A 12994-nucleotide genomic window follows, 5' to 3' on the forward strand; every position below is an offset into this window, starting at 1 on the left:
CAAGTTTTAAAATGTGGGTTTGACCCATTTTATCAAGTGAAACATCTTTTCACTTACAAAATTTCAATTGTTTTCAAGTTATAGGCATTCAAACACAACCAATTGTCAAATTTCATTATATTACATTTTCTATGTCGAATTTGTCTGGACCCATAAAAATTAAAGTAGGCCATCTTAATTAATGCATCACCATTGACTTTCAACATGCATCAAACGTTTAATTATCATCAGAAACATATAACTCAAGAAATAACAATTTTTCTTCATATATTTACAAAAAAGGAAACCATTGAAAGGGCTACAAATTTTGAGAACCCCTAATAACCTACATGTGATTAACTAGTACTATAACATTAACAAAAGTTCAAATGAAATTTGTATAAATCAAAGTACTAACCTTCTTCTTTTAAGACAACTAGAATAGTTAAAAAGAAAAATTGATGAGAATACAAAAGTTAACAATTTTCATCATGAGCTATATAAACTTCACACCTTCTAAAATTTTCTCTTGTAGATCAGACTCACTTCTACGATTAAATGATCTTTCTCGAATGGTATCCAAAAGTGGTTCCCACTTTGGTGACTTTGTCGAGTTTCTTTGTCCCATACCATAGGTTATAAGTCGTCCTTTCTCTGAATCAACCCATTTACCCTCATCTGAAACCCTATTAGGGCTACTAGTCGGTGAGTTCCAAACTCGTTGGCTAGTAGTACCATTTGATGACTTTTTCTTCCTTGGCTTGTCCTTATTATAGGCCATGGGTTTTTTGGCTATGCCACTAAGTCTTTTAGCAATTGGAGCCAAATCAATAGGAGATACACAAGATTGAAAAGTTGAATGAGGTAACAAGAAGTAAATATTGCCTTGTTGCAACATGTAATCAAGATTGAGAGGTTGTAAACAAGTGGATAAAAGTTGGGATTGAGTGAAAATAAAATGCTTTTTGGTTTTTCCCATGACTTCACTAACACTAATAGGATGATCAAAATCTTCTACATAGCCATTCAAATGCACCACTCTAATTATCTTGAGTTTATCAGAGTGTCCTATATTGAAAGAGAAACAACAATACATTTTTTTCATTATTCTTCTTTGTTTTGAGATATAGATGATAATTGGCCAATTATATATATGTTGGACTTTGAAAATATTGGGTTTATCTATTAAATCCAAATCAGCCTAGTAGACTAGTTGCCCAATTGGATAATAAAAATATACGCCCACATGCACCTACTTTTGAATGTGTCATAACCGTGGGAATTGGGGGACTCAAAGAAAGCATGAATAACACACTACATCAAATAAAAAAATTATATTAATATCGCTATTTAATTTTGGATGCAATGACATTAACGGTATACCACTAAATATTTTTAAACTGATAAATGCATATTATCGTTAAGAAGAAAATATATTGTCACTAGCTAAATATCTCTCATGTTTTAGTAGTATATATAATACGGTCATAATTACTTCTTAAAAGAGTTTCTTATTCAATGTTCAGTATTTATATTGGATATTGACAAAAATTGGATTTGTACCAGCAACAAGAAGTCATAAAATTGCACGTTTTGCCTTTTAAATGAGTTAGTTTTTTATTTTTTTATCCTTCAAATTGGGTGATGTTTAATTTTTGTTCTTTTCTAATAGAACTTATGCCTAGTGATACATAAGTTCTTTAAAACTAAAATTTAGTCCGAGAATAACTTATGAAATATTACGATATAAGGATAAACCTTCAAATGACCCACAAGAAATTTCGCATTGGGGGAAAACTCTATTTGTATCCAACAAAGTTCGAACCTAAAATCTCTAATTAAAATGAGGGAAGGAAATACTTACCACTTTGTCCTATCACTTGTTGGTAATTTGATTATTATTTGTTTGATTATTTCTTTGAATGTTTTGATGATATACTAATTAATTTTCTATTAACATAATTATCTATTAGGAGTATATGTAGTCCAACAATGTAGCTTTCATACACCATTAAAGTCTTTTTGTCTTGTGTGAAAGTCTAACGCCGCCTCATCCTAATTGCCATCCCAATTAATTATAATCATAGTAACACTAATTTTTTCTTTTCTATAATTATCGTGTTAAGTTTTCGAGTTTGACCTAGGCCTAATTGCAACATAAGCCAAATAATAGATTATATGAATTGAGTATTTATATCAAATTGTGTATAATATTCTATACATAGTAATTTAGAATGTGTTTGATATGGTGGAAATTCAAACATTTTTCTTTCTTCTCATATTTAAATTAGTCAAAGCTCTAAAAATGTATTTCTCTAAAAGAAAAAAAGACTTCTTTGACGAAGCATGAAAAACACATTATACAAATAACATTGTTGTCTAATTTGTATTACGAAAATAGTTAGAACATCAACTTTGGAGAATTTCGTAAGAGATAACAAAGTTTAAAAAATATTTTTTGTCACGATCCAGACCGTCCGGGTGACACCCACACTAAATAACCTGGTGGGAGAACAAACAACTAACCCAAATTAAACCCAAAACACCATTTATTTAAGGAAAAATTACATAAATACACAACTTATTTTATTATATTCTCTAAAATTGTTACCATTTGAAAAAATTACAAAAATCCCTACTTTACGCGATGTATCAATAGGATACATCATTTTACGCGATGTATTGATCGGATACATCACTTTACAATGTATCAGGACGTACACGATGTATCGGGACGTTACTTTATGCGATGTATCAATCGGATACATCACTTTACACGATGTATCGGAACGTTAAGTGATGTATCCAAAATCGAGACGTAATGTATCAAGAAATTAAGGGATGTCCGAAACTGGGACACGATGTATCGAGATGTTTTGATGAGATGTATCCGAATTCCATCAAATTTAAGGAATTTTTGTAATTTGAAAAAACAGATATATGGTGTAATTAGCTCTTAACACTATGGGAATTATGTAAAATCTACTTTATTTAAAGCAAGCTTATCATATAAATAGAAAACACAGTTTTTCAAACAACTAAGGATTTAGTCCCCATAAACTCAATCAATAATCTAAAACAATTTAGTAATTAAAAAATTGAGCCCCTATAAACTCAATCCAATAATCAGAAATATTTGTGCGGAAATAAACCCCTAAAAATTGAAAGTCGTGGTACCAAAACTTTAATGTCCAAAATAGAGGGGATGCAACCCCAAAGCTAAAAACAATAACAATAATCTAAGAATGTCCCTTAGATTCGAAATTAAGCGTTCCTTAACTGAGGTCTTGGATCAGCAGCTGAAAAATGCCTTGTACTCAACAAGGAAAGAACATGTGCAGTATCAGTACACAAATCACAGTATACTAGTAGGATCATACGATCAGACCAAGATATGAATGTAAATAATTTACCACAAAACAGTAACACAGAAACAACATTTAACAATTATCAATTCATATAGACTTCCAGTCACATATCATGTAGCAACAAATATCAGGATGCATGTCCCATATGATCACAAATGCAAATACTCAATCCGCTCATGGAATCATGAACACATATTTGATCCTCTCATGAAATTCAAACTCAATTTGTTAGTGTACCGGCGTGGTACCTGAGTCATTCGTAGTTAGTGTATCAGCGTGGTATCCGATTCAACTGTTAGTTTATACCATGTGTGATATTCTAGCCAACCGTGAAAATATCATGTACCAAGCGTGGTATCTAAGGCAACCAGCATACACTGACATTCATGCACAATCACAAACATCATGAACAATAACACTTGAAAGCATAAGCCACATAACCAGTTCATTGCATGAGATTATCAACATGATGGCATTTTATATGTCACCCTATGTTTTCCACTAACATGCATTGTACAGTGATACTATAAAGCAACAGACATACATATATACATAAACCGAAAAGCATACACCCATCACCTACCTTGAATCAAGCATCTTGGAAACTCTAAAGAACCCAAAATTTTCCTTTTTGAAGTGTCTTGTCTTGTTCTTGGTCTGAAACTATAAACAAAAATAACAATCAAACCACAATGGCCTATTAATACCCGGGTTATAATCAAATCCTAACCCCAAGTTAATTAATGATCATCTTCCCCAACTTAAAGCTTTTCCCACCATGAAATCATGTCAAACCCTCCCCCAAGATTAATATCTTAGGTTCTAACTTCTAAGGCTTAAGAACCAATGTACAAGGTTGGGGAGTAATAATCTTACCTTTATCAACGAGTTATGTGGGAAATACATTTTCGTCATTGTATTAGATATTTTCATTTGATATTCGATATTTGTATTGGGTATGACAATTTGGATCTGCACCAGCAACAAGAAGTCATAAAATTGCACGTTTTGCCTTTTAAATGAGTTTTAAAAAAAAATTATTTTCCCTTTAAATTTGGTGATATTTAATCTTTGTCCTTTACTAGTTGAACTTATGCCTAGTGGAACATGTCTTTATTTTAAAAAAATATGGTTAGTGGAACATAAGTTTTATGCCTGAGAATAACTTATGTGATATTATGATAAGAAAATATTAGCTTATGCTCCGCAAAAAAATTATTTATTATGAGGGCAATAAATTAAAGATTAACACAAAATGGAAAAAAAAAAGTTCAAATGACCCATAAGAAGTCTCACATTGGGGAAAAAGGGCTCCCTCGGAAAGGCAATTTCCTATCCAATAGAGTCTGAACCTAAAATTTCTAGTTAAAAATGTGAGAGTACTTACCACTTTGTGGCAATCCTTGTCCGTAATTTAATCATTATTTGTTTTTAATTGTTTCTTCCAATGTTTTGATGATATACTCCCTTTGTCTCAATTTATATGACATATTTTTATATTTAGTACTAACAATTTAAATTTAAAATTCTCATTTTACGCTTAATGAGATAATTTATAGTCACACAAATATCTATAACTAATTTTAGATCATAAATATTAAAAATTATTCTTTTTTAAATAAAATTTAGGGGAAAGGCTCAAATATGCCATCGAACTTTGAGAAAAGGATCTTCTATGCCGTTCGTTAAAAGTTTGACTCGTCTATGCCATTTTCGTTTGAGAAAAGGCGTATCCATGTCATTATTCGTTAACAGAAAACACTTTTGATTTTGCAAAATCATTTTTTACACATGGTCAATTATTATTCGGCCACATCATTAATTAAATTATTTTTTAAAAGGAAAAAAGCTCAAATATGTCATCGAACTTTGAGAAAAGATTTATATATGTCATACGTTAAAAGTTTGATTTATCTATACCATTTTAATTAACAAATAATGGCATAAATATGCTTTTTCTCAAACGAAAATAACATAGATGAGCCAAACTTTTACGAATAACATAAAGGTGTCTTTTCTTAAAGTTTAATGACATATTTGAGTCTTTTACTTAAAATTTAATAACTAATCAAACTATATCATATAATTAAGGCGGAGGAAATACTCATTAGTTTTCTATCTCCATATAAGGAAAAAACTTTACAATCTTTTAGGAAATTCAACTTTTTCGTTTTTCCAATCATAAAAGAATTAGTTTTCTATCATACTAGTTCTTGCACCTTCACAATAATAATGATGTTTTCCCTTTCGTTTTAATTTATGTGGTTTCAAGAGTCAAATCCTGAAGTGTTAGACCATAAATTCAAACATAGAATCTTTAAGGTTTCTAAAATGAAATTTTCATATTGAAAACCGAGTAAAGAGTATTATATGTTATAATTATTAATAACTCAAATATTTAAAAGACATGAAAAAATCATGATCAAAGAAAACTCATATAACTTTTGAAATCCGAACGAAGCCACCTAAATGGGCTCCTATGATTGTACAATTTAACCTATTTATAACAATGTCATTTGTCCGAATATGTTTAGACTATTATAGCAAAATATTCTTGTATGAAATATAATATAACATAATTTGAAAAGTTGGCTCCAAAAGAACTTGATCGCTATAATGAAATATTATCAGAGGATATACAGAGAAAAATGAAAATGAAATGAGAAAATTTAAGAAATAGGCATAAAAGGCAATAACCAAATGAAATCATAGGTCAAGTGTAGATATGGAACTTTAAAGCCAAATGAAGAAATATATTATCGTCCCCACCTTAGTGAGTTTCACGAAACATAGTCGATCTCAAACCCAGATAAAGAACGAGGGTTACAATAGGTTGACAACTAGTGAAATATAGCGAGAATCTTGATGAATATTTCATACTAATCACCCGATTCTATTGAAATGGATAGCAAGAATATAGTCGACTTCAACTGACTTGGGATTTTGACGATACGGAAAAGAAATGTAATGATAAATATAAGAACTTTATAGGATTATGAAATTTCTATGTGATTCAAAAACTAACCAAAAAACAAAATTTGACAGTTTCTTTAAACAAGGGCCATATTTGCAACTTGTACACAAAGGTCAACAATACAGTGCTGCAGTTAAATAAGTCCCCAAAAATTTTCTTAATCCCAATACTAAGATAAATATAACAAAAATAGCCCAAAACTGAAAAAAGAGAAAAACTAAACATGAAATCACCTACCCCCAAAGGAAGCACGACGACTCGAGGCAATTGATTCAACATTCCTCGGCTCTTAATACAGTCGCCCTAACTGTGTCTGCCAGTAGCCCTAGCGCTCAAAAAATAAGCCTGGTTTTGGGGGCAGCACTCAAACTCGATCCTTCTGTGAAGAGGGGGGCGCTTTACAACACTGGAAGATACACAAGAAATGAGGATGAAGGGGGGTCGGATTGAATCGACCAAAGAATCAGTGTGGGTGTTATCTACCCACTTAAATCGATGTATAATTGGGGTAAAGCTGCAACAAGCTATCTAGAGCTTCAGGTAAGAATTTTCTTGCAAACAAGTAACATGGTCGTTGATTTCCGTTCCATAGACAAGGATTAATTTGAACTTCCTTCTGCAATGTGGAAATAACACAGTGCTTTCAGATAGGCTTACTAGTGAGAAAATGCAAGGAAATTGTCAAAGTGAGTAATTATTCATACCCTAGCATCGCTTGTGACATGGACATTCTCTGAAATAGACTGCAGAAACAGTGAGGAGAAGCATTAAATCATGTCATGGTTTCGATATGCCATAGAATATCGTGATTTAACTTTATTTATTTCAGCTAAAGAAGTAACTACTGCAAATAACGGAGCTAATACGAGTTCTAGAGTGATTAAGATTCTGCTCAAGGACCAATGTGCACTCGTAATACTGATGAAAGAAAAATAAAGTAAAAATTAAAGAGGGGGCAACAACACATGGAAAAAACCAAAACTGCTTTAATCTCAGTCTTATGATAGAAAGAGAAGGGAATGGTTGGAAAGAAGACGAGAAGCAATAAGAGAGAAAAAAGAACAAGTGGCATAAAGTATAAAAGTCAGGGGAACTAGGCCTTAAATGAATTTTTTAGAAAAAGGGTGGCCAGGGAGTCGGTTGGGGGTAGGAGTGAGAGGAGTAAGCCTTACTGTTATGTTTCTCATAAGCTCATATGTAATATCTTTGCGCACGTATGATTTTGGGTGCCATTTCCCTTCAGACCAATCAACATGTGTTACTGACCAATTCGAAATTCCAGTTGGATCAAGCATCTGAAATTTAGAAAACACAAGAAAACAGTTAGTTTGAAAATGATTAAAACTTGAAAACAAGCTGGTGAAGAAAACTACTCACATAGAAAAAGGTTGGTAGATAGTGCTCATCAGAATAGCAGTTCCGATTACCCTCCATGTTTGGCTGTCGCATTAGAAACAGATGCGCCATGATTAATGAAATCAACCAAATTCAGAGCTAGACAAGCAAATAAAAGGGGCAAGAAGAAAAGAGAGCGGGTAATGGAATAGAAACATGTTTCGTTGTGCCTATAGCAATCCCATGCGATCAACATTATTGTAGTTTCCAAATAGTGATACAAATAGAGTTTGAGAGAAACAAAAAGAAACTAGCTTCAGCGGAAATAACATAAGAATATTATTTGAAAAAGCAAAGTAGCTTTAAGCTCACGTTAACACAGAGGAATAATGCTAGAGAACAAAAGTTTTTATGCTTCAAATCAAATGCTAAAGGCAGATGCTTCAGATCCGATAAGCCACTTAGGTATGAGCATCTTAATATTCTAATATTAAAAGCGGCAGCCCTGACAATTCATGGGATATTGTGCTTAAAGCTCCCATAAACTTGGGCACATTTTCCTAGGATAGGTTCAAAATACTGGCATGCTTCAGTACCACGTGCATCTATTCTGTTCTATTCAGGTCAAGTCTCACATTCAATAATTCCAGTAATTTTAATGCAAATTATTTCTTCCAAACAATGAACAGTGTGGGAAGACACAGCTGGACAATGTAGTTAAAACATCAATGCATAGAGAAATTCAACATCTTATACATCGACGGATGAGATAAATAACAATCAAAAGAAAGCTAATAGCATAATCACATCATCATCAGCCAAAGTATGATCAAGTAAAACCAACCCTGCAGTAGTCCTTGAATTTTCTGTAGTAGAGACTATCAGCCATAACTGCAAGGGCGTGCTGTCGTTTCATTGTGAACCACTGTAAAAATTCAGAATTTAACCTATCAGAACAAGAAAACTGCAGAGGTGCAAACTGGTATATCAGGCTGTTATATAAGAAGTGGCACACAGCTACCCCCAATATTTGGCCATTCTAAGAGGAGGTTCTACCTATAGAATACTACAATTAACCAACTCATTGAACACTTCTTTTAGAGTGACCTCATTTAACACTTACGGATTACAAAAGCAAACTATCCAGCATTTTTTTAACAAATTATTATTGAAAATCCCAAAGTTTTATCCTTCATGAAAAAGTGTGACCTCTGTATTACATGGACAAATAAGAGCTAACAGCAAAAGTTGTGTAAAAGGTACCTGTGCACCCTTTCGAAAATGCTTCTTTTCAACTTCAGGTAACATATGTTCAGAATACCTTCCACTCCCATGAGGACCAGGATCCTCAAAGCTGAGAGAAGAAAGAAAAGAGCACTTCTTATTTATTGACGAAGAAAGAGCATTTTTCACTAATATAACAAAAGGAGTCATACTGTTCAAATGGAACAATGAATAAACGAAACGAGTAATAACAATTACAATTTCAAGAAAGTTCAAATTTAATTTATGATGATGGAAAGCCCAAGTAAAATAATATTGTAAAGCTGATTCTACTAATAAACAATCATGGAGAACCAAAAAGTATGACGACTATTTCACAACATAAGCATCAGCAGAATTGTCTTACCAGTCTACAAAACTGATATTTGTATACATCAGGTAGTTGTAGACGTAGTCAAAATCACGCAGGGGTATACAACTGCAAGTTGATAAGCAAAATGATCAGAAATGATGTAGTGGCATAAATGCAAAGCAAAAGGCAAGACAAATCGTCAAATGTCAACCTGTCAGAAAGTAATACAAAATGCTGATTGTCAGTCTCTTTCAGCGCATACGCTAAAAGACGTCTCTCTGCATCAACCATAGAAATCTTTCCCCACACTACCTGCAGTGCAGAACGGTGTACACCAAAACTTAGCCATACAGATGAAATCTTGACTTTAAATGACTAAGATAGCTACAAATATGTTCTTATTTCCAAAAGTTATTATGTTAATATTCCCTTCATTTGCCTCAACATAGCTGGTCAAACAGGTAAGACAAGGGTGCAGTACTTCATAACGATTCTTCAAAATTCACTGAACTTTAGCAAAAACTTAGCATACCCATACTGAAAACATATACACATCCGTACTTGATATGTGACCATAAAAAATCCATGTAACACAACATGATGGTTTAAATTTTAAAAAAGAAAATACAGTAATTATAAGCAACACTAATTAGCATTACCAACAAACATGGCGGATTTGAGCTAATCAACTTAATCATCAAGGTCAATTCACACAACCCAAACACATGCCCCTAATAAGGCAATAGTCAGAGTCATATTTACTAATTGGCCACTTGCAAAGAAAGGAGGAAGTGGACAACGTAGGCTACACAAGCTCTAGATCCTATTTAAATTCATAAAGGATATATGTCTAATCCATTGCAAGCAATTAAAAAAAGCAAACATAGTATGATGAAGCTGATGAGTAATAATGTCAAACAATGTTGCATATCAACTATATGCTGCTGCCTATTCTCAATCATTCTTCTCAGACTTTGTGTTAAACTGTTATTCATTAGATCACACAAACAACAGCCTGATTACACCACAAATAGCAAACAGCACAACCTTAGGAACTTTTTTATCGTTCAGCTTTTTGTTTCAGTTACTTGGAATTTGAGTGCAGGTGTCATCACAAACAAATAGCCACAGGTAGAACCATAGACAATGTCAAGCTCAAATATAACAAGGCCAAAAGAATCAGTTCAATTGCTTCAAAAGAACAAACTGTATTCATTCAGAAACAAATACATGGAAAAAATTGAAGCGACAAATTTGAGATACAGTATCACATTGGCGATAATGATTTGTGTATCAGAAACAATACATGGACCAACTTCAAGCAACAAATTTGAAATACAGAACCTCATTAGTGGAAATGGAAAAATAAGAAGCAGCATCACAAACCTTGTCACTACGGATTTCCCGATTGACGAAGTAACGGCTAAAATGTACAGGTTTGTCCTTGGATGCATGTACATAGACAGAAAATTTTCCTTCATGTCCCTGAAAAAAATAATAGTTTAATAAAACCAGCAATAGAGAAAGCAGAAATGCATAGACAGCTCCTGGTAGTTCTTTTATCAGTAAGTTCAATTTATTAACAAAAAGGAGGCAAGCACTAAACTAGTGATGGACATCAAAAAATAGGAGCCCACCCTTTTACAAATCATGCTAGTTAAGGATCTATTGAATACCCAGAAAGCATTAGAGTTACACAAACTAGTAGTCACTGATTTAACCTGATAATCATCAGTTCAACTACGTAGGAAGACGGAACCTTTTTCTTTTGCTACGCAAGTCGGAAGACGAAACCTTAAATTGAGACTGCAAAACATTAACCTATACTATATAGCACCCAGATCATGTATCCATATTTCATTGAGGATTCCCTTATATAATCTGTAAAGAGACAATTACAAGAATAATTTACTTACATCTATAATAGGGACAGCAGGAGTGAATCAAATTATTGCAGCAGACCAACATTTAAAGGAACAGACCGGAACTTCCGCAAAAATAACAAAAACAAACCTGAAAAAATCTGTCCCAGAGTTTTTCAAATGGCAATGCACCAGGTATCAAGAACATAAATGCTATTTTGGGGTTCTCTGGTACAACTGGGGGTGTGTTCAGAATTTCATTAGTTACAACATGGGAGGCAAGCTCTTCATCTGTCAATTCTCTGGCAGGAGCAGGTGGAAGCCAATCAGAAAGGCCCTTGCAACCATTCAATGAGAATACATAACAAGCACCAGAACCTTGAGGGGGGTAAACGTAAGCACAAATTAGGAACAAGCTAACTAAAGAAACCAACACGATTATCCATGTCGGTTTCTTTAACTGAGCACGCTGGCGAGGTGCAGACAATATTTGCATCTCCTTCATGCCTAAACGCCACCCCTGAGATGTCTTCATCTAGAAATTACACATCAGCAACCAAACAACATCAAAAACTAGACCCCTTGACCAAATCTCTGAGAACAATAACCCAAGTGCACTGCCTTATCTTTGAGCAATGTTTGTAAATCGATGAGCACAAACACAAAGCTGTAAAAGGATGAAAAATTCAACAAATAAGTAGTAGTTAGAGTTGAATCAATATCTAGCTTCAGATGTTCTCAGAAAGAACAATCCTTAATCATTTTTACGGAAATTTAACTCCTAATATATCATGTTGGATGCAGTACAAGGCTTCTGTATCTAAAGAAAACTTAGGATTTACTCACACCTCCCATACTAGATTCAGGTCCAGTTAACACTGCCAAAGAGCGAATAATGTACATACAACTTCTATCAAGCACGAATCACATATATACATAAGTTGCACAAAACTTAGAAAATCAACCTTCCACATCAAACACAGCAGAAATAAGAATTCCATTCAACTTAATTAAGCATTTCTTTAACTCAAGATCCACATCAACATAATTACAGTAAAACTATCCAAACCATACAGAATTCCAGGGAGGAGAAAACACAGAAACATGAAAATCAACTAATTGTATACACAAACAATTGGTCTATGAGATCACATAAGAAACAACTAATTAAATACACAAACATAACAAATTATAGAGATTCCCCATGTTGCCCCAACCAACCTTAAATCAAAGTCAAACCCATATATCTGACCTTCAAATCTATACCCACTCCCTCCACACCCCACACCCCCAATTCATCAACTTCAAATCTCCATCACCATACAACACCATATCATACAAAAATGCATAATCCCCACAACCCCATCAAAGCAAATTAATCTGAAATCATTTCAAGAATCCCAAAATTTCCAATCAAAATTCAAACTTTGAAGAACCCCACATGATAGAATTACATAAAAACACAACCCCACATAACAGAATCAAAGAAAATCAAGAACCTACTACCTGAATGATACAAAGAAAAAAGATGTTCTGTTTTCTTGTTTTTCACTTGCTATCTATTGGTTCAAGAAGTTTCAAATCTTTGAAAGGCCAAAAAGGATCTGTATTTCTTTGTTGTGCATGTATTATAAAAAAATATATATATATTTGGCTTATGAGATCTAGGGCTAGCACAACAAAGCAAGTGGAACCAAACAGAAAAACAGCGAAGAGGGGGATGCTCACTCTATACATACAATACATATACAAATATACAATAATTATTATTAGTATAATTATAAATCAAAATTATGTTTTATTATTATAGGACATGACAATTATAGGAAAACGAAAGAAAAACATTACACTGTGTTGTTTTTTCCCTGTTTTTCTTGTGGGGTGATGGCTTTTTCGTTCT

The 12994-nt window shown here is 33.2% G+C and overlaps 2 protein-coding genes across 2 annotated transcripts in view; both read right to left on the reverse strand.

Annotated features, from left to right (window-relative positions):
• LOC125877895 (uncharacterized) overlaps positions 1 to 12994 on the reverse strand; it is a gene marked incomplete at its 3' end in the record, with an annotated part of 211228 nt that overhangs the window by 141397 nt on the left and 56837 nt on the right. The window lies entirely within an intron of this gene.
• On the reverse strand, positions 6316 to 12822 carry LOC125877891 (glycosyltransferase BC10-like). Its single transcript, XM_049559181.1, has 11 exons — positions 12601 to 12822; positions 11246 to 11761; positions 10619 to 10717; positions 9444 to 9544; positions 9287 to 9358; positions 8920 to 9010; positions 8501 to 8581; positions 7699 to 7761; positions 7494 to 7616; positions 7026 to 7064; positions 6316 to 6937 (listed from the first exon to the last, which is right to left on the reverse strand). The coding sequence occupies exons 2-11, from the start codon at positions 11627 to 11629 to the stop codon at positions 6809 to 6811; spliced, it is 1182 nt and encodes a 393-aa protein (XP_049415138.1). The 5' UTR covers positions 11630 to 11761; positions 12601 to 12822; the 3' UTR covers positions 6316 to 6808.

The sequence above is a fragment of the Solanum stenotomum genome, chromosome 9 (genome assembly GCF_019186545.1).
Source record: "Solanum stenotomum isolate F172 chromosome 9, ASM1918654v1, whole genome shotgun sequence".
Lineage (NCBI taxonomy): Eukaryota > Viridiplantae > Streptophyta > Magnoliopsida > Solanales > Solanaceae > Solanum > Solanum stenotomum.

Excerpts from the sequence above, each read along its gene's own strand:
- LOC125877891 (XM_049559181.1), bottom strand. The coding sequence starts at position 11,629 with ATGAAGACATCTCAGGGGTGGCGTTTAGGCATGAAGGAGATGCAAATA. Across the intron at positions 10,718-11,245 it reads TCTGGGACAGATTTTTTCAG|GGACATGAAGGAAAATTTTC; the intron begins GTTTGTTTTTGT and ends TATTTTTTTCAG. Across the intron at positions 9,011-9,286 it reads AATATCAGTTTTGTAGACTG|CTTTGAGGATCCTGGTCCTC; the intron begins GTAAGACAATTC and ends TTCTTCTCTCAG.